The sequence below is a fragment of the Lagopus muta genome, chromosome Z (assembly GCF_023343835.1).
Source record: "Lagopus muta isolate bLagMut1 chromosome Z, bLagMut1 primary, whole genome shotgun sequence".
NCBI lineage: Eukaryota > Metazoa > Chordata > Aves > Galliformes > Phasianidae > Lagopus > Lagopus muta.
In genome coordinates this window covers 69,562,472-69,589,609 of record NC_064472.1, presented here as the reverse complement: position 1 = coordinate 69,589,609, position 27,138 = coordinate 69,562,472, and the positions used below count along the sequence as shown (strand labels likewise).

The 27,138-nt window shown below is 39.9% G+C and overlaps 1 protein-coding gene across 14 annotated transcripts in view; it reads right to left on the bottom strand.

The window, feature by feature from the left end:
- Positions 1–27,138, bottom strand: part of ELAVL2 (ELAV like RNA binding protein 2) — an 86,804-nt gene that overhangs the window by 37,256 nt on the left and 22,410 nt on the right. For 4 of the 14 annotated variants that reach the window (XM_048931147.1, XM_048931145.1, XM_048931150.1 and 1 more), the window contains 2 exons: positions 13,369–13,459; positions 10,832–11,072 (listed from right to left, as the gene is read on the bottom strand). In XM_048931147.1, the coding sequence (XP_048787104.1) occupies positions 10,832–11,072; positions 13,369–13,459 (332 nt within the window). Of the gene's footprint in view, positions 1–10,831; positions 11,073–13,368; positions 13,460–26,745; positions 26,765–27,138 lie in introns of those variants that run through there. The other 10 variants (XM_048931156.1, XM_048931154.1, XM_048931160.1 and 7 more) reach the window with 4 other exon arrangements.

The following is a 27,138-nucleotide window of genomic DNA, read 5'->3' as shown; positions in this document are numbered from 1 at the left end:
CCTCTTTTTCAGACATCTGGACCCTCAGCTATTGCTCTGAATCAAAAAAGAAATCAGAATGAATTACTGATTAATCAAATACTGATCAACACATTTGACAGTTTATTCTGCCATACATTATGACAACTATGCCTAACTAAACAGCCATCACCAGAGCTTTAAGTTAACAGACTTTTTTCAGGAACAGATGCAGAAGTTCCACTCTAGCCAGGTTCAACTCTTATCTTCTCGGCCTTACATCTCACACAGTTTTTCCACATGTGAAGAAGGCTGCTATTCAACACTATTCCTACAGACTTTGTTGTTTGTTGATGTCATACTCAAACGCAGAAGTGCAGCTCTGGTCCTTCCCACCACAGCAGGCAGAGAAAGTCACAGGTAGGAAGAAACCTTATCAAATAAGCACAGTAAGTCAGAATGGACAGCAATTGAACTTTACAAGCAGATACATTATGTTCAAATAGGAAATCTTGACCCAGAACAGTTTCAAGTAGGGACAAGTAGAAGCCCCTTATTATGTTATGGTAAAAATGTACCAGGTAGCTTGTTAAATTGATTAGCTTTTTAAAAGATAGTTTCACTTTGTTATTCTGCTTGTATTAACACTGTATGCTGGCTGCTTCAGTACGTAATGGAACCACCATGAATCTGCAAAATCTCTGGCTGCATCATGTTGGTAACAGACAAATACTCTCTGTATTGATACTAGGACCATATAATCCACATTATGCCCTTTCAGACAAAGGGATTCAGGGTGAGCATGACATTAACACTAGTGCCCAAATTGAGCTAGAGTTCACTGAAAAACATCACAACTGCTATAAATACTTGGCACTAATCTCACAGCACAGCTACCCTGGAAGGCAGTGCTGGCCTACAAAAATTTCAAACTATTCAGGGTCTCTTAACAGACAAGTCTGCACAGGAATTAACATTTATTCCAAGTTACAGTTTAGAATCAGTAGAAAATAACACTATCTACAAGCAGTTAAAGAAGAGTGAACAACCAGTGATAAGACACCTAACAGGCAGCTGGCATGCAGCGGGGGGAAGCAGAGCCCTGCCCTGCCAGAAGCACACAAGAATATCTCATGTCACTATAGAGGGACACAACTTCCAAGACCCCGTACTTTCATAGGTTTCTTGTACATTATTGCAATCTCTGTGAAGAGTGAGTTTAAGTCTGCTTACAGAGAAGCACAGACGAAGCACATACTGCATTTATCCCAATCACAAAAACCAACTGCTGAATGGAACAGTTTTATGAAGGTGACATAAACAAAAACAGTGTCAATCCTGCAAAGCAGTGAAAAGTGAAGTCAAAACATGAAGAATCAAATGCTACTGAGTAATTTAAGTTAAACAAGTTACTTCATCTGCAAGTATGAGTTACTCTCAGGAGTACATGCTATGCAATAAATCATGTGGTTCATAATGGAAAAGCACAGTTAATGCCATTAAGTTATTTCCAGTTAATATCGAACAACAAGCATGCGGAATCAGAGTAAAGTCACCCATAATACACTACACTTGTTTTTAGTATATCCATTAGTACTGCTCATAAGGCTCGTCTGAAAGCTTCTACGGGATTATTCCTGCATTCCAAACAATAGGACAGTACTTCAACCACCAGCTAAGTAGACCAATTTTTCTGTGCTTGTGGGAAGAACATGCAACAGCAAAGTTTAAAGTGATTACTACTGTCCTTCTGCTCCCGCACTGGGTCCCGAGGCCTCAACAGGGCCCACAATCTAATAGCAGTAGAGCTTAAAATACAAACTTACATTAAAATTTAAAAGCTAATACTAAGAACAGCTCTTCTTTCTCATCCACCCTTGTAGAAACAAAGAAAATGCAGAAAAAAAAAATCCAGTGCTTCACAGTTATGTAAGAAACTAAGATGAAAAAGAAACTTCAGAAAGAAACTAAGTCACCACATATAAATTGGTCTGCAATCCCATTTGTTTTCCATTTGTGCTTTAGTCACTGTCTGTTCTAGGCATCCTGCTTGCAAAATATTTTGCCATGCAATACCTTCTGTCCATACCCCTGTTCCAATCAGTTATTGTCAGGCTGTCAGCAACTACCAAGAACCACTGCCACCAAATCAGCACACCACAAATCTGCAGCAACTTTCATCTGGCTTTTCCTCTACCTGACAAACTAGTCACCCACCTCAAGCACACTCAAAACCCTGTAGAAATATGTAGCAGGTTAGACTCTCAACACCATACACATTGGGAGTGAAGGCTGAGAAGGCAAAAAGAAGTGGGGAGTTACAGAAAATCAGCAAGCAACTTTTGGGAAGCGGTGAAATAGTAACCATCTGTTCTTGCGATGCTCCCTCTATGAGGTACCAGCACCACAAAGCAAACACCAGGAATTCCAGCTATTCTGTCTTACCATTCTCAATTTTTTTCCCAGAGAGACTTTTATTTTTGTGACAGGGACATCTGAGATTTCCTATCCTGTGAATGAACTAAGCAGCCACTTACCAGCCTAAGCCATTCTGTAGGAACACCATAGTATTATTCTTCTCTTACCTTCTTCTGAGAGATAGAGAAAAGAACTTGCTTAGTTTGTCTCTTATCTCATCTTCACAGAGTACTTCAAAAAGGCAACATTTCTGGAGTCTTAGACTAAAAGTAATCACTATGGCTATTTTCTTCCCATTCTCCCATAATGTTAGTTTACAGGTCCTAGAATTAGTCAAGCATTAAGGTAAGAGAAAGATTTATGGCTGGAAAGTAAGCTTAACGCTTCAAAATGGTAACAAGATTCAAATTACCTGACCAGGTTCAAGTGAACCAAGAGATTATCTTGAAACAAAGAGCTGATGTGTGGGGAAACTAGACTTCTGCAGTAGCAGTGACCAGAAAGGTTTCCAATAGAACAGCTCCATTCTTCCCCAGAAACCCACGTGAACAGTTTTGCATGGATGCAATACGAAAAAAAAAGATACAGGTTAGCAAGTTTCACAGGTTCTAGCAATTAGAGTCAAGCAGCCAGGCAGACAAGGCACTTTCTACTGCTCACATGGAAGGCAGAAGATCTTTGTATTTATTACCAAAGGACTGCAGTATTAGTCAAGCAACCATAGACTTAACACTCACTAAGAGATCAATGTTTCATCCATGCTCTGCTCATAGTGGGCTCACCTTAGAGAAAATCCTTCGATTAACAGAATCTAACACTTGTTTGGTCGCATTAAATGCAGCACTGTGACAAGGTGTCTCCTCTTAACACAGTACAACCAGAGAGCACTGAACAAGCAGGTGTTGATTTAAATTTCTCATAACATCCCAGTGACTGTATACATAAGTAGAGTGAATTATAAACAATGTGATAAGAAATACTACTGCAGATAACACCTAACGTGAAAGCTCAACTTTTGATGCAACACATCCAATTTGCGACTTTGATCATAACATATCCAATTCCTTTTATGTTTTCCATTTTCAGCTGTGATCAGCCCAGAACCCTTCAAATTTATTACCACAGCTCTTCAACAAAAAATATTTTAAAAAAGCACAAGATTTTAGTATTAGGAACTGTTTCCATACAAACATTAACTGCAATCATACTGATGCTTTCTAGATATATTTAATTTTTCAGAACTGTAGTTCTAGGCATCTGCTGAGCTATGTGATGCATTTACTATCTATAACCAAACAGTAATTAGACAACACTTCCAACTATCTAGGAAATCAGAGTCTGCAGAGAGCAAAATGAAGTATGTTCAGCACTGACCCACAAAGTATGTGATTCTGCATGAAGAAACCTCACCACAAAACTAGATATTTACTCCATGTGAGGCAAGTGAGAAACAGGTTTTTGAAAATCGGGCTTTTGTGAACTTGATAACAGGGCAGCTGGATTGAATAAGAATGGTCAACAATAACCTGTAAAAACTGTTTGTCATCTTTAGAAAGCAGGAAGCTTGTCAGCAGAAAGTGATGCAGGAAAATAACTTAAGGAGGGGAACACTTGGCTCCTTCTAGCAAATGGAACAGTCAATTAACCAGGCTTAATTTCAACTACGCAAGTCAACAGCTGTGAGTTGCTGCTCCAGACTAGATGCATCCTACCTCAGCTTCCAGACAATACAGGCTGGTGTATTGCACCATAAATGTAAGGTCAGTACACACACATTAGTAGCTTAAACATGATATTTTGAAAGAGGGCGAGAAAAACAGACTTGTCAACAGTAAGATTTCTTTAGAGAAAAGCACGTGAATTTTATAAGCCAATGATTATTACAATAAGAACACTATACATTCTTTGGAGACAAGAAAACAAGGAAATTCTCCCTGATTTATGACATTGATTTCAACCACTCGTATGCCTGAGACTGAATTCCAAAATTTTTATTGTAGGTTACTACTCTTTGGCAAAAGCCTAAAAAATAAAAGGTCTGAAATCAGATATTCTACACTGAGGCAAAACCTAAAAATTTATCTCCCACACAGCCAAACATACATGGCAGTAAAGACAGAGGACATTAAAACTGAATGCCATTTTTGTAAGAATACATTTGTTGTGATTTTTCATCTACATTCAAGTTTCAGAAAAGGTAGTACAGCAAACTAAAATTTTTTAACTTCAGTGTTCAAGTGGCAGCTACCACTTCATCTTTTATTTCCTCAACAGCTGCTGAACCAGTTTGTCTTAAGGGAGCAGATACTCTTAACTTTTGCAGAATCACAGAATCACCCGGGTTGGAAGGGACCCCAAGGATCATGTAGTTCCAACCCCCCTGCCTAGCAGGGCCACCAAACATACACATTCAGATCAGGTTGCCCAGGACCCCGTCCAACCTGGCCTTAAACACGTCCAAGGACGGGGCATCCACAACCTCCCTGGGCAGCCCGTTCCAGGGCCTAACCACTCTCCTAGTAAAGAACTTCCCCCTAACATCCAACCTAAATCTTCCCTCCTTCAACTTGGATCCATTTCCCCTAGTCCTGCTATTGTCAGCCCTTTTGAAGAGTTTACTCCCCTCCTGGGTGTAGGTTCCCTTCAGGTATTGATAGGCTGCAATGAGGTCACCCCGCAGCCTTCTCTTTCCAGGCTGAACAAGCCCAACTCCCTTAGCCTGTCCTCATAGGGGAGGTGCTCCAGCCCCCTGATCATCTTAGTCGCCCTCCTCTGGACCCTTTCCAAAATCTCAATGTCTTTCTTGTACTGAGGGCTCCACACCTGGACACAGTACTCCAGGTGGGGCCTCACAAGAGCCGAGTAGAGAGGGACAATCACCTCCCTGTCCCTGCTGGCCACCCCTCTCCTGATGGAGCCCAGGATCCCATTTGCCTTTCGAGCTGCCAGAGCGCACTGCTGGCTCATGTTCAGTCTCTCGTCCATCAGGACCCCCAGGTCCTTCTCTGCCGAGTTGCTCTCAAGGACCACTCCTCCCAGCCTGTACAGGTGCCTGGGGTTCTTCCGGCCCAAATGCAAAACCTTGCACTTTGCCGTGTTGAACGTGTTAAAAGTTACAGCACTTTTAGCTTTTTTTAATCATTCAATATTACTTATGTGCTATCAAGTAAAAAGTTACATGCTGCACTTAAAAATGCAGAAGAACTAAAAAATACTAAAAGGCTATAAGAATTCGGTCATATTGCTTTGTTGAGACCATGGTCTCTGTACAACTGCAAACAATGTGCTAGCTTTACATTAAGTATGTATATACAACAGCTGCTGTGAAAACAGTGACTCCTGTTTTATTATGTTAGCACATCAGTGGTGGATGCTGGTGGTGTGACACTAAAGGTTGAACCTTCCCACTCACAACCTGTTTTACATTTTACTGCTGTGCAACAGTTGACAGCAGAGGGGCAGTCTGACAGAACAGCATCTGACATACGAGAGTGGATAAAGTAAAGGTATGGGACTGAATTTCTTCATGTGGAACAAATGGTACACATTGTCATTTGTTGATGCTTGCTGAAGACCAACCAGTTGATGTGAGCATGGTGAGGAGGTGGGTAGTGTGCTTCAGCAGTGTGAACAACGGGTCACCTCCAGTGCTGCAGATTCCTTTAAAAGCATGGCATGCGGGCTACTGCTCATCACTGGTGAAAATGCATAGCTAATGGTAGCGACTAGTCTGAAAAATGATGTCTGGTACCCGAGAATTTGCTCTATCGAACCGCATTATTGTACTCATCTGCTGTAGTTCCCATGGAAATAAATGGGAGGTATTTTTGGAGTAACTTACAAACATCCACATTAGTCTGCGAGTTAACAATGATCCCTAAATATATGGGCACAATAACTCATTCCAGACAGATTCTTTCATCAGCAAGCTAAGTGAGGCTGATGTCTCATTTGTCAAATGGTGTCTTGTTAATGGTAGTCCCTACATGGAGACTACATAATCTTTGGTAATATCATGTTTTAATTTCTTTACTTACAGAAAAACAGGTAAGTAGATCAGTTGCCAGGTGGCTTAACTCTTGTTCAGAACACTCTACATGCTTAGCTAATATGACAACACCAACATTTCACAGCAGTAAAGAACTGTGACCCAGCATACCAAGTTGTGTGTGTGAACTGCATGCTTGAATATGATGAGCAGCAAACTTCTGCATGCCAGCTTTCTCCTTCCCAAGCAAAACCTCTAGATAAAATGGAATACAGAGCAAACTTCATAGTTCACTGTTGTATTAAAAGATACTAGCAGATCACAGCAGGGAGGTATGTTTGATACTGATATCATCTGCCAATGCATAGAGAGAGATTAGCATTTCTTGTTTTCTTTGTTAGTTAATGATTCATTGCTGTGGAAAGCTGTGACAACTGTGTTTGTACTGCTTACCCATTTATAAGTACAAAATTTCTTAGTATTCCTATACTGGAGTTGCCTTATTGGCTTGGAAAACAGATCTCAGTTCCAACACGCAACGTGCCAAGTTTCACTTTCCGAGCAGAGTATGCATCCAATACTGATGTGGACCAACCTGCATTAGACAGCTGAAGGCAGAATCAGTGTTTTGCTCCTTTATCAATTCTCACTTGCTGTTCAGTTTGTATGAAAATGCATTTAGATTTCTATACTTACAAACCTCTCATCAACTTAAGGTATTCACCAAGTATTTTGCACTCGTGGCAGCTCATTTACGATCAACTGTTTAAATACAAGAATTAGAGTAATTCTGAAATCCATGAGAAGACTCCTCCTAATAATCTCTGATCTGAATTGAAGAAACAAATGGAAAATTCGCTCTAAGCATTCTGTATTAAACCTAAAGGTGAATGAGAACAGCGTTCTCAACCAAGCATCCACTAACACAAGATTATCTTACTATACTGCTTAAATCATAAGTACTTCTTCCTATGCAGGTTAGAAATACAGTTTCTCATCTGTAACAAACAACTTTTGGAACAAGACTAATGTCACGTTTATGCTCACAGTTTAAGTATATTCTTCCAAGCAGAGGAGCTGCCCTCAGATATATGATCCCTCTTTCTCCAAACAGATCCAAACACAACTGTCTTCAGCTCATGTAGCCCTCAACTGCAGATTACATTTAAATTAAAGGTCCTTCATGCCACTTTGCGCTACACAAAAGGCATCAGGGTTTCAAACAAAGCCTGCAATTAAGTTTTCCTGTTCTATTCCCAGGCAAAGCATCATCTGATACTAAGTAGCAACACTGTGAGCTTCTAGCACAGAAAGCATCAAAGCCATCACTTAAGAAAGGATTATTTGCACATCCACCTGTAAGACCCAAAGGCTCATTTCTGTTAGCCTGCAGCAGCCTCACAATTGGGACAAGCACTAATCCCTAAGCAACTTTAATGAAGAATGCTAAACGTGAACTCCCAACTGCAAGATGGATAAACAGCTTGAAAGGCCATCCCATAAAAAGGTGAAATACCACCTATACCCTTCTACTTTGAGAACAAAAAGTCAGGGAACTAAGAAAAGGAGCTTTTTGTTTGGAGGAACTGAAGTCAGTACCTACAGAGAAGATCAGTTTGCTTTTTGCACCAATCAGCCTTCAGCTGAAGATAGAAAGGTGTGTCATCAGCTCACCTTTCTTTGTCATCAGCTCTGTTTCCTTGACATCCCTAGGACTTCTGGTGATCACCATAGTGAAGAGTCTGGCGCGCAGTTTGGTAGCAAAGTCAAATAAGTAGGACTGAAAGTAATTTCTGTAGCTTGACCCATAACACTAGAACCTCTAATTTAATAATTATGCTACACTGACTTAAGAGCAAGTCATCTGCTATGGATTAGTGCTGATCATTAAGATCCAAAGGGTAGAAAAACTACCCTAATTCAAACGCACAAAATCTAGTTAGACTCTCTAGCAAGAAAGCAAGTGCAGGGCTCTGAGCAGCCTCTCAGCTTGATCCATTTTGTGCCACTGAATAGTACCTGCCTTAGGAAGGCTCAATTGTCAAATGCCAACTGAAAAGGATCACCATGAGTACAAAGCCTAGTGAATTCACCAACATGGATCCATTCTTGCAGTTTTTTTTAAAAGCCAGGCTCTTCAGGAAGGACTGCCTTCTTTTGTGGGAAATTTACTTCCAAATTTGTACGTATATAAACTATGTGTAATGTAGTCAGCAGAAGAAAAACATGACTTCAACAAAATCCCAGTTTTGCCATCTTCAAAATACAACATCTCTAGGACAAGAACACTTATTTCAAGAAGTTTGAGAATCTACCTCATGACAAAGAAGTGTATCTTATCAACAAAACCATCTATGGTTAGGAACACTGTGGCATTACCTACATTCAAGAGTAGCTAAAGCCAAGAACACCCCTTTATTTCACAACTCATTCTCACACCACGCACAACTTTTTGGATCCTGTTACAAGTGTTATCTCCAGTGTGTAACAATTACAAAAAGCATTCTCAAAAAGCAATGGGAGTTATTTAGAAGTAATATAAGTGTCATACAAATATTTTCACTCACTGCATGTTAGCAGACTATGAGGATTGCAGATTAAAGTATTTTGTGATATCCAGAGGCCTGTAGCTACAGCCAGTCTTCAGTACTGTCTGTAGCACACTAGACAAAACACAGGAGAACTTCGCCTTAGCCCGCTCCACTCATCCCTGGCAGATACAAGTGTAAGTGAACTAAACACTAAGGAGTATTCACAGCCCATGTTTCATGGTGTTGGTTTTTTTTTTTTTGGGGGGGGGGGGGGGTTTGTTTTTGCTTTTTAATGCTTTAATAGAATTATATTATTACAATATTATTATATTATTTTATAGGGCCCAGGACAAATTCTTCTTACTGCAGCACAGGCAAGGCAAAAAGTTGTCTGCTGTTGGAGTCCCGCTTAAGCGTCACCTTTCCACCAGCAACACAACTTTTATCCGTACCAATGGGGGAAAAGCTGGAGAATTTCTATATTGCTAAAAGAGGAAGTAGACAATAAGGACAAGAAGAAAGCTTTCATTCGTGCCAAAGACAAGCCCTAGGGTCAGTGTCAGAGCTGCCAGGTTTTAGCCCTGGTCACCACAAGTCATGTATGCATTTGGGGAACACATCTCCAAGCACACCCAAGGTATCAACATGCACACGAAAGAACTGATTGAAGCTACACACAACCTTTATCACCTAAAGCCTCTTCCTACCACTGCTGCCCTGGGAACACTCAGTCACAAGTAAGTCTATGCCATGTGGGGGAAATGCTAATGCTCCGCCACTGTCTTCCAGTAGAGATAGTTTCAGTCACCCAAACCAAATAAGGAATAGCTTTAAGCACAGTATACTCTAGAGCTGCATCTAAGAAGTTCAGGTATGTTTTTGAAAGCTAGGTATTGGACAGCTCTGCAAAAAAAAAAAAAAAAAGCCAGAAAATAGAGTGCCAAAGTCAATTTTTCTGAACAAAAATAATGAAATGTCAACATAAACTGTACATCAATGTTTTTTAATTCGACAGAGCTTGGAGTTCACAAATGGAAATGAGACAAACTGAACACTGCCAATGATCCTTTCATTTGGTTATTAAAGTGCAGGCATCCATCTGGTAGTTCTTTCAAAATTAAACAACTGGTCTAAACGCATGCACTCTGAGCACCAGCTGTTGGTAAAATGAAATACTAATCGACAGCATCACTCTGCTCTTCATGTTTGCATATTCTAAGACTGCACATGTCAATTCAAGAGCATACCCTAAAGAAATTGGTTTAAATGCTGCAACACAAAAGCTAAATTAATTAGTCCACTCTTCTCCCAAGGTAGAAGGTTAAATCCCTACATCTTTCAAAAAAGAAGTTTTGAATCAGCTATAGCTACCAGGCACAACTCTAATAATAGAGCAGAATAATTATATAAGGCTTACTTGAGTTTTTATGTGCTTTCCAGTATCACAGAAAGGTTTGGGCTGGAAGGGACATTTAAGACCACCTAGTTCCAACCCCCTACTACTGGCAAGGACACTTTCCTCTAAATCAGGTTGCTCACAGCCCCATCCAGCCTGGCCTCGAATGCAGCCAGGGAATGGATATTCACAACCTTTTTGAGCAACCTGTTCCAGTGCCTCACCACCCTCACAGTAAAGAATTTCCATTATCTAGTCTCAATCTGCTCTCTTCCAATTTAAAGCCATTATCTAAAAAACTTCATTCCAAAGAATCAGAAAGCACAGAAGATTTTAAAGCAATTATAGTACTCACATACAAAACTGGATGAAATACAAGCATTTATTTTTTCCTGTTTGGAATCTGGATGATAGACTAGATCCTTCAGACCAACAATGTCTGCATTGGTTTTCCTGAATTTATTCCGTAAATGAACAGAATTGCAAGCCATCATCTGACAGCACAGATTATGGGAAAGTAAAAAGATGAAACCAACATACCTGTTATTTTGTCCCTGACAAGCTTGCAAGACTCTATCTCACCAATGCTGCCAAACAAACTCTTCAGCTCTTCTTGTGTCATGCTCTGTGGAAGGTAGTTGACTATTAGATTAGTCTTGCTGTCTTCAGTGTTTCCAGAATCAATCGGTGAAGAGCAATTGTTTATAGTGTTTGAACCATGGGCTGTGTTATTGCAAGTTGGTCCATTAGACAGTTGTGTTTCCATGGCAGCAATTACCTGCTAAAAACATAGAAAATAAGAAACATCAAAATTCGTATTTTACACTCTTACGGAGAATCCAGACAAGAATCTAAAAGAACCGCTACTATGCACAAGTGGCGCTGTCACAGCCAGATAATGCTTCCACATGCAAAAGCACTACTGAAGATTTTTAAGTGCTGCCCTGATTAACAGTTTCAAACCTACAGGCAAATTAAGTCATCATTAAAATCAAGACGTACCTCAATTAATACCAAAAGCTTAGTCCCATCCTGCAATTCATTTAGGGCATCACAGACTTCCTAGTACAGAAATAACCAAGAACTGTCCTTTTTCAAGAGCCATCGATGCTATCAACTTGCAAGTGACAAGTGAGGTACGTAGTCCTTAATGTATTTGTTTTGTTTTGTTTTTTTCAATTATTTGGAGGTGTTGTTTTCAAGATAGGTGGGTATATAACTGTATATTGACCCTATGTCTAAGAGCACTAGAAAGATTAATAATTTGAAGGAAATACCTAGAGATGTAAATGAATGTGCTGAAATGGAAAACAAACTCTCCTTTGTAACTTCTAGATCATTATTCTGCCACCATAGGCTGGAAGTAGGTTTCCAAATCTGTTTTGACTAAGTTGATAACTTGGGGTTCTCACTACTCCTTTCCTCTGTCCCCTAAAAACAGTTGTTTGATACTTTAATTCAACCTACTTTTAAGTATCAAATAATTGAGCAATTGCTACTTTAGAAACTCTGTATTCCACCTCCAAGTGACTAGTTGCTATGATAGGCAGAAATGATCCACAAAGACTTTCTGCCTCTCTGACAATCATCCACTATTCATAGTTGGTAAAGAGCATGTTTTTTAAGTGGCAGTCTAATAAAGAAGGCTTAGGTAGCCTACTGAGGACAGCTGTCAGCAGAAAACTCTACAGAAGTTATCTGTTAACAGATCATTTAACAAAGAAGCAACACTCATGACATTTCACTGAACATTCAGTAATCACTGAAATCCAATATAATAGTAAGATTTCTAGGAGGAGTTCTGACACAGGAAAACATTTTGCAAAGTTGTAGAGTAGCATGAGGTTGGAATTTGTCCTAACTCACTTCTTCTAAGCAGTATTATCCAATCAGTGCATACCTAAAGACCTGGCTAGGTCAGGGAAGGCAAATCTTAGTTCAGTGGAAGTATCAAAGGAGATGAAGAGTGTCTGAATTTCAGACATTCCCAAGAAGATATTTCTGTTTTGCATACAAGCGTATTTTCCAAGAAGTTACTTCAGCACACAGAAAGAAAAGGAAGATCCATCTATTCAGAACATTTAACGTAGAAACACGTTCTTTTTCCTAAGGAGCTACTACTGGACCAGAAGCATTTTATTCCCTCATGATTAACCACCAGGGAGGGGACAAACTACTACTGGCACTGTGAGGAGAAGTCTGCTGAAGAGATGAGAACGTAGATGATTCAAAGATAAACTGTTTTTCCAGAACTCTAGTGTATTTAGCGGAGCTGACAGCCACCAATGCTTTCTTTTCATACTGCAACTATGGCTGCTTCTTTACTCCCCCTCCAATCAAATTTTAAGTGAACACTAACCAAAAATTAGGAGTTAGCAAGGACAAGACGTCCTCACTTAATTGCACATTTATTTTCACGTTCAGGTGGCAAAAATGCTATCTTAAGCCAACATTCAAATGAACAGCTGCAGTAGCCTGTGTGTGCTGAAATTACAGCACTTCCCAGCTATAGAACCATCTGCTCTGATGGAAGTGATACTAATGTTTTACAATTAATGCATATTCCATTGATAGGTTGGGTACAACTGTTCATAAAACACAAGCCACATCTTCAGAAGTTGCTAAGTATTTTCTAGCCAAACAGACCCAAAATAAAGTTAAAATTTTTAACAATTTATTAGAATAAAATTTTTAAACACTTTAAAAATAGTGATCATAAATACATAGCATACAGGTTTTCAAAGTTACTGCAACTTAGTATTCAGACCATACCAAAACAATATTAATGCAAACTACACTCTTCAATTATCCACCAGATATTTTGAATTATCACTAAAATCTCATTATAAGAAAGGCAAACCACTGCAGTATAATTTCTACAGGAGATCACCATATAACAGGTAAGTTGTCATGGTACACCAGTGTACTCTAGACCCTGACAGAATAGAGACACAGCCTACAGCCTAGAATGAAACACAGAACAGCGTTAGTGTTCCAAATGAGATTGGAGTTTGGTATGGCCTCAGCACTATTAACAAAAAATGTAGCCTACAGAATTTAAGAAAAATCCCACAGACCCCAGTCCAAGGCTCTGCTGCCCACGAACCACTTCTAAGCAGAGAAGCCACATCACACAGTCTGACTGCCATGTTAGTTTGGAGTTGCCGTCTGCAATATGGACACAAAAGGACTGTATGTTAGATTAGCAAGATAATGCAACAAATCAGTTTGTACAAATTTACAGCAATTGCATTTATATTCCCAGCACGTCCACGCAGTGTGGCTTAATTGAATTTGAGGCAATTCCAATCTAATCTTTCCAAATCTGTTATTTTTCTTGCATGAATTAGGATGATTATTTTTAAGGGAAGATTTAAAAGATCATTACCTCCACATCTACCCTGGAAACTACCATAAAAACCACTCCACCCAGAAGGCACCTTAACACATCGCAGCTGGGGGTTTTGGTTGTTTTTTCTTTTTTTTTTTTTTTTTTTTTTTGGTGTATTTCTCCCCCCACACATCTCGGAGTCTTCAAAACAGAACAGGAAAGACAATTTTCAATCAGCATGGAAGGTGTACCACTGAAGAACATCTCCCCTTGTATTCCTTCCCCAGTCCAGAGAAACACAGAACATGCTACTTGGCAAGGATCTAGTCCATAAGCAAAATCCTAGGTTTTAAAAATTAAAATTTTGCACAGAAGACCTTCAGAAAGGTTCCTACAATAGGTACTCCAAGAAGGAGCATCTGCAGATATGCAAGTTGCAGGAGATTTGAGAGTTTCTCAAGTGGAATACCCAGAGAAAATATTCAGTGGAGTACCATTTCATGATGGCATTTTATTTTCTTTAGAAAAAACTACCACAAATCTAGGTGGATTTTAACTGAACACTGCTAGGAGGATATCACAAAAGCTAATGGACCATTTGCAGCTAATTACAGCTTTTCCAGATCTTAAATACAGCCACAATACTTTGCAGAAATAGGAAGAGTATTGCCATGGTTTGAGGCCGGTGTAAATTCTAACCCTTCTAACCCTGTGGTTAGCAGATGAAGAAACATATATAGTAAATCTAACTTGGTCTAAAAAGAAAAAGTCAGCTTTTACAAGAATGCCACATCCAGGTTATACAAACACATTTATCAGATTTGTTTTTATTAAACACTTGAAAAACTTGTCCTCTCATTAGTTTGTTACCAAAAACTTTGTGGTTATCTGGCTTTACATTGAGCCTTTATTTTTTAATTTAGGTTGATATCAAGACTTTTAATCATTACTGTAACTGTTCATGCAAGAAGACTTTGTTATCAGCCGCATTCTCAATGGCCTCAAACCAAGAACAATGCACAGACATGCATTTCTCAAGCACTCCTTGGTACCCAAGTATGTTCAATAAACTGCTTACTAGAGGAGGTCTGTTATGTCTATACAGGTTTTATTAAAGAAACTGCATTAAAGTGTCAGATCCATGAACCTGACCTACTGCTGCACATCCCAGCAAAGCAGCAGTAACTGGTATTTGCTTCCTGCACACCACAGCTAGAATGAAAATTCCTATTATCCATACATACTTAAGGTGCATTCGCTGCAGGCATCACTGAGCTCCTAGCAGAATCACACTTGTCAAAAATCAAAGTACCTCATTTCAAGTACTTCCAGCACACATAACACTGTTTCACAGCTTCAAAGTTAAAGAGTCTTTTTACATCTCATTTGGAAAAAACAATTCTTACCCTTTCAATACAATTTCCACCTGACCTGAAAAATAAGGAATATGGCCAACTTTGCCAAAGAATGCCATGATTTTTTTCAAAAAATATTTCCAAACTAAACAGCACTACCAGAAGATTAAGATGGTAGCATTCCCAAGTTAAAGAAAGCCTCAGCTAGTGGACTACATATGGCAACTACTACCCTCAGAATATTACTCTTCAGATGGCTACAACAGCTTGGCAGTCACTGCATTCAATAACTAGGAAAAATCAGTACACTATTAAAGAAATGCAAGGTTGTCTAATATACTGAGATTTATCATAAGTAAGCTGGAAAAGGAGTTCCGCTGTTTCTTTTCAGTCCTAAAAGAGGAACCAAAGAAAGTTGTGCAGTCCAGCAAACAGTGATTGGTTCCCTTCAATAACACACTGCATTGCATCATGCATCTTTAACTAAATTCACTTTTTATTTATCAAGCACAGTTTTAAATTCAAATAGCCTTAAAAACTGCAGCATTAACTGAATCTCTGTTTCTAATTAGCTAATTTTAGTTAGCTGATATTTAATTCATGAGAATTGCCTGCATGGCAGGAAAGGAAGTAGTTCTTTTCTGAGGGTTTTTTTTTTTTTTTTTTTTAATTTAAACAACAGGAGTTAAAGAACATAGTTTAAGAAATTAGTACGATTTGCCATGGAACAGTTCAAATAATAGTTTTTGTTTTTAAACAAGGCTTTAGAAAACTAAAGCAAGGCTTCAGAAAATTAAAGCAAATGAAGATCAGCAATGCAATATTCAATGGTCTGCTCCTCCTTTCCCCTGAAAAATAGGTATTTTGATATGGAACATGTTCAATTGCTTATACTCAGCAGGAAACAGCAGCTAAGGCTGCAACCTGGCAGCTCTGACAACAAAGGTGAAGTGAAAAAAGAAACAGAGACTGCTGTTATCACCTCAGGTGCACACAGTAGAGAAGCCTTCAGTGCATCATACTAACAGGTGGAGATCCTCTACTGTCTCTTTTTATTAATTTTCTCATCCACTCCTGTGCATTTTGTCATCAAGGGGAAATCACTTCATATGGGCTTTATACACTCAAGTTACTCCTTAACTACTTAACTGAGTTACTTCTTAGTTATACGCTTAAGTTACTACTTAGAAATACCACAACAAAAATCACTGCATAGCTGTTCCAATTAAGCTATATACTTTCAAATGGTTTTACGAAATAAAGGTGGTCACAGAAAATCAGCACCTTGAATCTAAGTGACCAGACACTACACATCAAACACCCGCCTCGCCTTCTCAAGCAGGTTACTACTTATCAGAAGCAACTAAAACTGCACCATGAGATTAATACCTCACAAGTGACACAATACTTCATAGACCCCACCCAAGCTCATGAAGAACAGCAGAAGACTTTCAGAATATGCCTCTTCCCCTTTGAGTACAGATAGTGCAGTGGAAGTGAGGCATCACATGTTGCTGTTTGGATAAGCACAACACAGATGTAGGTTTCATGACATCAAGCAGCAGAACAAGAACACACAGACAAGAACAATGTCCTCTGTATCTTCAAATATGAAGATCAAACCAGATTTTTACTTAGCTTGTAATTTCTTGTAACATCTGGTCTGTAATGCACTACCTACTTTGACTACGCACCATCAACAAAAGCTACTTAGCAAGGGTAAGTGCCTAAGGAATATCCCTAAATACCTTAAATACAGAAAAACTATGGATTATTTGAAGGCTCATGGAAATGCAATAGTCCTGACATAATCTGAGTCAGTTTTGCTTTAAAAACAGAACTAAAAACAATGTCCTTCAAAAATACGTAAGCGCACTGTTACTTGTACTTGGCTGGTTACCCTGTGTCCACAAGTAGGGACTGCTTGGAGAGTTTGTACAAACAAGTGCAGCAGTTTCACTTATTTTGAAGCACCACAAAGCAGCATTTCTCCTCCAAGAGCCCTTCTCAGTAGCACATCTATTCACTTCTGTCCTTTCTTCCATTATATCATTAAAAAAATTGCAGCAAAAACTGGAACAGCAAATTGCTCCAACAGAAAATTCACTCAGCGTAAGAGGAAACTAACAGCAGAGAACCTTTGGATTTATGCACAGTACGAAGATCTTGGGATACATTATTAATCAAAATCCCTCACAGCTCCAGGAGAACACAGAATTAAGTTTCTGAAAACAGACTGTGACTGTTAGGTTGAACATGGTCAGTGCTGAGAGCAAGAAGAGTAGTCACTACACAACGACAGCTTACTGTGCAGCCCCTCAAAGGCAACATTATTAGAAGGAAAATATTCTGGCAATCATTCTGACGCAGATCAGAAAACAAGCAGTACTGTTACACCTTGGCCTCAAAGGCAAGAGAGAAGGCAATGAAAGGGACAGAAGACGGATATCAAAAGGATACATGGGATGTAAGAAAAAAGACTAATTAATCCTTGTGATTAATGCTAAAGAAAATAATCTGCAGAAGTTTTCGGCAAGAAGAAAAACAGCCAGACTTGTCTGTTTCAGGAAGGTAATGAGTGAGCAATTCTGGATGACTGAACAGGACACTCATTAGTACAGGCACATTCTTTCTACCAAGAAACACCTTAAGAGCTCCAGTACCTGCACCAAAAAGACAGAAGAAAGAGCATGTGGAAGTTCATAGGGAGCACTAGGAATTTATACCTGAATCAGAAGGAATGTCTCCAGACAACAAGCAATGCTTCTGAAAACTTAGCAGTCCACAAAACACCACCAAACCTGTAAGCTGCTCTAAACACCACCACCCCAGTAACACTGCTACTGTGTGAAGAAGCCAACACAGAAGACTTTTAAGCAGGGCTGAAAAAGTAACACAAGTGCAACACCAGTAGTTACCTGTAACACCTGCGTTTTGTTGAATGATTAGTTCGAGTGAGCCTTCAGTAATGTAAAACTATGTATGTGTAATCATTTGGGTCAATTTAGAATCAAAGCACTTTTACCAAGTAACTACTTCCAGCACAAGAAAGCATTGACATTAGCTCACACACAAATGAAAGAATCCAACTTAAAACTGTACTTTTCCTTTTCACTGCTTTCGTTCATTTGAAAAGTTTAGGCCAGCTGTGGACAGAGTTAGGGTTATTACATCTGAATTCCTGACTACAAGTCACACTGGGCATGCGTGAACACAGACATCATTGCTGGTGAGGGTGCAAACCCCATGAAAAATATCACTAGATCACACAGAGTTCAAGCCTGAACTCTCATCCAGTCCCATCTGCCCCAGTTCTCCAGCTTGTCCAGTCTCTCTGAATATCAGCACAGCCTTCTGTTGCATCAGCCACTCTTCCCAGGATCACACCACCAGTAAACTTCTGAAGGCAGACTCTAGCCCTCCACTCAGGTCACTGATGAAGATGCTGAACAAGAACAGCCCCAGTGCAGACCCCTGGCATCGTAAGAACTTGTGTTTATCAACAGCCAAGAAAAAGCAAACTAGTTTAGTCTGATTCAGGGAACAGATTCAAATTTAAAAGCAAACAAGACAACTTCTGATTAGAAAGCATGCCTCCAAAGGCATCTTTACTTCATCTAATCTCTCACTTATGTACCCAAAGCAAAACAAAGCAAAAAAAGCAAACTTGTCTATCAAGCTTCCCAGTATCTATGATGCAAGAGGAAACGCATGAAAAAATGGGTTCCTTCAAAACATGTTTAGATAAACTCTCACATCCCTTCAGTTTTCCACACAGCACTTATCTTGCTAACAGCTCTTTGTTAGCTGCACAGGTAGCTGGGTCCAAAGCGCAGAAGTACCAGACACAGCAACAACTCACTTTGACAGCTCTGGATCTCCCTGCCCTGGAAAAGCAAGGTAAATCCTCTTGATTCCTCTCCCATAAAGGACATTTTTTCCCCTCAGACAAATCATGAATGAAAAGTAAGCAGGGAGAAGTTTGGCAGTTAATATCCCTACTCCTTATAATCCTTGCATACATAGCGATTATTCAATCCCACATCTCCAGTCCTACAAACAGAAAAAAAGCAAACTGCTGGAAGTAAAAGCAGCTTTCACATAGTTTTATCCTCCACACATTCTCTCAAAGCAGTGTCAGACTGGGACAACAACAGCAAGCATGTGCGCCTGTATACCTGCATGAGTCCACATCACCCAGAACCTTGAAGAGAGCCGTCTGCAGATAGCATTCTTCTCAGCAATAAAACTCTTGACAAGCAAAACATGTGCAAGAGGAAGAAACATTCAAAGAAATCTGAAATACACACCACCAGCCTACAGATAGCTAAAATAAAAGCATAAATTAAAACTAAAAGACTCCTGTGAAGTCACAGGAGGCATCATTTTGCAGGTTTCTTACTTCTAGAAAGACAATTTAAAGAGGATGAAGAACAGCATTTCCATTTTGAGAATGATACTAACAAGAGAAAAGAATAAGGATTGTCCTTCCTAAGCTGGAAAGCTGAAGGTATTCTCCATTAAGATTCCATACGAATGAAAGCAAATGAAACAGAGGACAAAGTGATGTGAGTTACATCCTGATACAATTGCTTCAGCGCATTTTTAGCTGATTTATTTCAAATATTAATCCCCACTTTCCCTCCCTTGTAAAAGGGCAAAAAATAGAGACATGGTGCCAACTTGGGCAGCCTTTTTTTTTCCTTCCAAAATCAGCATGGGGGAAGAACCAAAACAAAAGCAACACTATTCAGACTTCTCATTCAGCATTTTCCTTTCCACCTTCTTTAAGCTAAGAGATGCTCAAATGCTGTTTACAGATGTGTGAAGCTTCCACTATTTCTTGATATCTTTGCGGAAAACACACAGAAAGGATTGAATAAATACACCAATAAGCCATGTCAGGTAACTCAATAAGTATGAGCAAGTGTGGCCAAAACCAGACTTCATGCATTTTATTCTGAACACCTATTACAGGTTAAAGCTATGCAACCTAAGGAATATTCTTAACCACCTGAAGCTAACAGTCACTTATTTCTGAAAAAAAAAACCCCAAAATTGAACACAGCTGCGACACTCCACCCTGCCTGTTCTACCAAGAGCAGGAAATCACTGCAGTCCCTTGAATGCAGCAGACTTTCACAGTAGCAGATGAAGAGAACTTTATTTCCTCATCCAGCTATACAAGTAATGAATAATGCAACACAGATAGAACATGACAGATCCATATGCTGTACTGAAATGACTTATCTGCAAGTTTGTATAATCCAACTAAAAATGTAGAGAGACTTAGGCAATTTTCCTGCTGTAAAGTAACCTCACACTTGACTGAAATCAGCAGAAAAATCTGAACTCATCTGAAGTTTTGACCTCTGCGGGTGGAATTGCTGCAAAAGCAGTAATGTGAGCCAAGGTGCCAGAACTGCTTGTAAAGTCTAAAAGATGGATAAATCGTTATTAATACAGATACTTACAACTGTCTCCATAAAATAGGTTTCCAGAACCACATAGCCACCATATATTAGCACTTCAGCTCAACCTTTTGCTGAGATACATCTAATTTGTCCTCCATCTCTAGTGTTTCCCAGTGGTCTATTTTACATTTAATGCCACTAAATTGAATAAACATTCCCATTGTTCTTTACGGGCTAGACTAATTTTTTTTTTTATATCATTTAATGCAGTACCTTGTATTAGATGCTATAACCAAGCCTATTACAATTTCCATCTAATATATTTACACATTTCTATGTTTATTTGTTATGTCCAACCCACTAAAAATTCTATTAAGTAGGAAATATAGACCTTTTTACAGCATATTCTATATTTTTTAATTAGTTCTGAAAGGCTGACTTACAGCTGTATTAAATCTTTCTCACTGCATCGAAAGCCTGAAGTAATACTCCACTCCACAGTAACATCATGTCTAACCCAGTAACAAAACAAACAGCTATCACAGAAGTATGCTGCTGTGAAAGAGCTCCCATGTACACAGAGTTCTATCTTCATTCAATTTATATTATTCTTTGCGCATCTTCCAACTTTGATATTAAGTGACAGTCTAGAGAACTGCTCACAAAGTTGCCAAGAAGTCTCAGGACAGCATGAAAGCAAGAACAAAGTCAATCCAATAGCACACGGCCCTGAATAAATTTCATACTTTCCTGCCTTTATATGAATGCACACCGAGTTCTAGGAAGTCTCCTACACAGCCCAAAAAATTCTAACACATTCTACAGGATGAAAATGAGCCTGGCTGGAGAACTACAACACGCCGCAAAAAAAATTTTACTCAAAGAATTTTAACAGGTTGAAAATATGATACTAACATTATCTGACTCAAGATGCCCTTGTCTCTAGCATGGGAAAACTCACAGAATCACAGAATCACCCGGGTTGGAAGGGACCCCAAGGATCATGTAGTTCCAACCCCCCTGCCTGGCAGGGCCACCAAACATACACATTCAGATCAGGTTGCCCAGGACCCCGTCCAACCTGGCCTTAAACACGTCCAAGGACGGGGCATCCACAACCTCCCTGGGCAGCCCGTTCCAGGGCCTAACCACTCTTCTAGTAAAGAACTTCCCCCTAACATCCAACCTAAATCTTCCCTCCTTCATCTTAAAACCATTTCCCCTAGTCCTGCTGTTGTCAGCCCTTTTGAAGAGTTTACTCCCCTCCTGGGTGTAGGTTCCCTTCAGGTATTGATAGGCTGCAATGAGGTCACCCCGCAGCCTTCTCTTCTCCAGGCTGAACAAGCCCAACCCCCTCAGCCTGTCCTCATAGGGGAGGTGCTCCAGCCCCCTGATCATCTTAGTCGCCCTCCTCTGGACCCTTTCCAAAATCTCTATGTCTTTCTTGTACTGAGGGCTCCACACCTGGACACAGTACTCCAGGTGGGGCCTCACAAGAGCCGAGTAGAGAGGGACAATCACCTCCCTGTCCCTGCTGGCCACCCCTCTCCTGATGGAGCCCAGGATCCCATTTGCCTTTCGAGCTGCCAGAGCGCACTGCTGGCTCATATTCAGTCTCTCGTCCATCAGGACCCCCAGGTCCTTCTCTGCTGAGCTGCTCTCAAGGACCACTCCTCCCAGCCTGTACAGGTGCCTGGGGTTCTTCCGGCCCAAATGAAAAACCCTGCACTTCGCCGTGTTGAACCTCATTAGGTTCACCCGAGCCCAGCCCTCACATGTTCTTACTTAGCGTTTCACAACAGCCATGGTCAATTCTAAGGTAGTCACTTTCACCTAGCACCTGTGTTTGAGACAAGGAAGTTAAGATGTTGTTCTTCTCCAACACTCTTTGTAATCATCTGTCAAACCACATTACTGCACCATGACACAAAGACTGACCTCTGTCAAGCACTGACTACATCAATACATCGCATGGCAAACTTCAGAGCATGACACTCCTCTTGGCATGGAGATAGAAATCTCCATTTTGAAGCTTTGCTATTTGATTCATCATGAAGTACTTACAAACAGTATTAAGTCCACTTCCACAGAACAAATAATGAATCTGGGGGGAAACAACAACGACCTGGAAGCGCTGGGAGGAGCAGAACACTCTGAGAACCAAATCATAGAATGGCCTGGATTGAAAAGGACCACAAAGATCATCCAGTTTCAACCCCCTCTGTGTGCAGGGTCACCAACCACCAGGCTGCCCAGAGCCACATCCAGCCTGGCCTTGAATGCCTGCAGGGATGGGGCATCCACAACCTCCTTGGGCAACCTGTTCCAGTGTGTCACCACCTTCTTTGTGGAAAAACTTGCTCCTAATATCTAACCTAAACCTCCCTGTCTCAGTTTAAAACCATTCTTCCTTGTCCTTTCATTATCCACCTTTGTAAACAGTTGTTCCCCCTCCTGTTTATATGCTCCCTTCAAGTACTGGAAGGCCACAATAAGGTCTCCCTGGAGCCTTCTCTTCTCCAAGCTGAACAATCCCAGTTCCCTCAACCTTTCCTCATAGGAAGGTGCTCCAGCCCTCTGATCTTAGTGGCCCTCCCCTGGACCCATTCCAACAGCTCTGCATCCTTCCTGTACTGGGGGCCCCAGGCCTGGACACAGTACTGCAGATGGAGCCTCACAAGAGCCAAGCAGAAGCAGACAATCACCTCCCTCTCACTGCTGGCCACCCCTTTTAACACAGTCCAGGATATAGTTGGACTTCCAGACTACAAGCGCACACTGCTGGCTCATGTCACGCATCGTATCTACCAGGCATCAGCAAGCCACTAACAACTGTTCTGAAATAGTATGCATCTTTCCTTGAGACACTTCCATCTTGCAAAAATATGATGCTCTCTGCAGAAACTTCTGAAGCACAATTTACATTAACATTTTACCAGGAGGAAAACATAAAAACACAAAACCTGTGCAGTGGAGACAACAGCAGTCAGTGCTAGGGCAAATCTGGATGATCTACAGACCTTGGTATCAGACACAGGTTCTCATACTGTCCGGTATGATCACACCTTAATATCAGACATAAGATTCTTGAAACAGAAAGGCATGAGCTGCACTAAGTTTAAAAGTTTAAGTAGCAGAAAGGAAAAAAAAAAAACAGATCCCTGTTTCAAGGAAATGCCATCCAGACTGTAATAGCAACAGCTCCAAGTTTGAAAAAGGCAGTTTCTTTAGTTGTCTGCACAGAATAGCTCAAAAAAAAAAAAAAAAAAAAAGACATGTCTGGAAGAACATTATTTACTCCACAATTCATTAGGATGGCAGCTCATTTAAGCTCTGTTCCCTAAGCTTTAAGTGCACATTTTTAAAAGAACAGTATAACTAAGACTGTAGATAAATCATGCACTCAAATGAACTCAAATACACATAAGTGAGAATGGCCAAAATTTAAAGAAATCTGTCGATACAGAGTGCTGCACTGTCTCACAGAACAAGGATTTTTTTCCTCACACTGTGGCGAACTACTTCTAGGAAAATGATATTTCTTTGAACTAGCATCATCACTGTCTCTTCCTCTGCAGCAAGGAAGTCAAGATCTACTGGAATCATCCTGTAACTGTTTCTTAACATGCAGATCAGTATCTCCAGAACCCCAAGCCCTAAAAGCAATAATCTGTACATCCTGTGTGAAAGGTCCAAACCTGTATGTCATTGTCCTACTACATATGTACAACATTAAAGAACACAGGATAAGTTATTTTTAAATTAACGCAGAAGTCAAATGAGTCAAATTATTCCTTTCACTCAGAAGACATGCCACACATTGAACAGCAGGTTTCAGCTTTTTCCTTCCTCACACAGTACACCTCATGCAACTGCTCTTTAAGGATTATATTGTTTGCAAACAAACAGCTTGAAGAATGGACTCAGCACACCCAAGTACCAGATCTTCCTCTTCTCTCAGCAGCTGGTAAAGTTTCAAGCTCCTACTACTAATGTGAACTGTCATTAGCATTGTTTCAGTGACTTATTCAAAAGTAAGTTCTCAGAAGGTTGCTAAAATCTTAATGAATTGTAACAGAGGTTTGAAAAAACAGATGAGCCAATACTGCTAATTCATTTTTCATTGGTGTGAGATAAAGGGGTTCCTGCATTTTATTTTCAATGGAAATCCAAAAGAGTAGATAAAAACAAAAGCAGAATGCCTCAACATTAAGACCATACAAAGTTCAAAGAAAGCTTCCTTCCTCCCTAGATCTGCAGACAATGACAGCAGCTCTCAAAGCCGTATTTCATTTAGCTGATGAAATTGCTAAAAATGTTTAGGTACAGAAAGTGCTTAAACACAAAGTTTCTCAAGAAGCAGAGACTGTCCTCACAAAAAAAAGACATTCCATATGGTAACTATTTTTATCCTGTTAAGCATCAGAGGTTAGAGAAATCACAGAGATGTCTCCAAACTACCAGCTCCTCAGCTGATTTTTTAAAAAATCTTTCACATGGAGAAAAAGCAAGTTGGAATCATTTTTAGCACTAAAAGAACTCAGACTCAAGAACTATATAACTCCTTCAAGTTCATTCAGCTTCCGTATCTTATCAACCTTCCTAGTAAGGAATTAGAGGAAAAACAAGCATGATAACCTTTGGCAAAAATACCTAGAACATCCACAGTTGATCTAAGACAGTTCTAATTTATTGCAGCTGCATCTAATGAATCACAAAGAAAAGCTTTCTGCTACCATGCAAGCAATGAAGCTCAGAGGCTGCATACTCACCAAGTTACCAACAACCCATGACTGTTCTCACCATCAGGTATAGAACAATCTCTGTACCGTAGCTAAGCAAGTGCAACACTGAAAACACTGCTCTGTTTTATAATCTCTTTGGATATATTACTGCCATGTTATCAGACTAGGTAAGCAGCTTGATACATTCACTGCTGCTAGAAGACCATGTCTGATTCCTCAAACCCACAATAACTCACCTACTTTATACAATAAGGAAAAGCAGCAGTCCTCCTTCCTGATAATTCATACACAGATACCAACATAGGAGCCTGTGATCAGCCATACTGAAATTGGGTGAATAAACTAAGCTGCCTATATGACTACCATACGAACCTTTCCAAGAGGAGAGACTGTGGTCAATCTGAAAACATCAGTCATGACGCAGCTTTGGTGAATACAAAAATCATGCTGGGATTCTAGACAGAACTGCATAGAAGACTTAGAGCAAGAGGGTGGTACAATAAGCCAGTGACTGAACCCTGGAGTTCAGAATACTGTCAGTTTTCTACACAAAAAACTTGAAGCCTGAGTAGTTTGTTCGTAGCCACCAAAAGCTGTCAGCTGGTTGCCTTTGATATATTAGCACATCTTAGCACATCTTTATAAGGTTGCTGTTTAAGTTTTGGATTGTATTATGAAGTTCACTATCTCTGCCTCTATTTACAAGCATTTCTCCAGTCTTACGGGACTTCTCTGGTTTCCTAGCTAATCACTACAGCTACCAGGCAATCAATGAGCAAAATACTCCATTAAAAAATAAACTTAAATGAGAGTAGTTTCGATTACTTAGTGCCTCATAATTATATACAGTTACTTGATCTTCTTTTACCTTCTTCATAACAAAGGGGACAGAAAGAAGGAGGGTAGTGTAGTAGAAGCTTCAGGAGCTAGTAAAAGTTTTTAGCTCCGACAAAGATTTATCCACGCAACAGGTACTTCAAGAAGTACCATCTTCTCAGAAAAGAAGCAAGCTTAAAGGTCACTCTAACAAGGAATTAACACACATGCTGAAGAATAGAAACTTCATTTTGACAGCTGCATTTCTTGTTTGCAGCACACTCCACATGTGGGAGGATTCATAGACCTGCTGGAGATATACAGGAGGAATGGAAGAACAAAAACAAGCATTTGGTTTTAGTAAGTACTACAATAAACTACTTGTTTATGCTACAGAGGGCATCAAGCTTTTTACCTCCTTAATCAGAGGATGCATGCCATTCACTCAGTATCCTTAAGGCAACCCTTCAGAAAGAAGCCAGAAGAGCCTTGTGAAGAGGTGGATCAACCAACCACACCAACCTGTCATACAGAAGTGGCTCTGACCACAGAACAGTCTTCCAACTGAAGACACAACCAGGTATTTAAAGAACAAGCTCACCGCTAACATTAGCACTACAGCCTAAAATATCAAAGATTGGTTTTGGTGCTGTCCAAAAAAGAAACTGAAATTTAAAAACACTTTCAGGGGAAACATTTATATTCTATTCAGGAGTATCAATAAATCAATTTCAATATTACCTGTATGGCAAATGCTCTAAAACCCACCTTACAGCAAACAGTAAGTACTTACACACACACACACTCTGCTCCCAGATTCCTATAACCAGGAAAAAACAAAATGCTGTACGAGAAACCATCTTTTAACAGTAAAAAGCAGAAATCTCAATAAAAAAAGTCAAGGAGAAAAAAAACATCCTCAATTCTAATGTTACTTTTCTTTAAAAAAAAAAAACAAAAACCAGTAAGTGGTGTGGTATCCCAGCTGTCACACCAGTCTGTTACATTCTAATTTGCTTATGCAAAGTACAAATTGTTACATTTTTCTACCAAATTCACTACAATAAGTGGGTTAACTACAGAGACTAGCATTATTAGCCAGACTTTCCTCCACAGCATTGAGAAGAGGTATGAGTTCGACATTTATTGAAGACAGGTGTCAGAGAAGCAGCAGCAGGAATCTTTC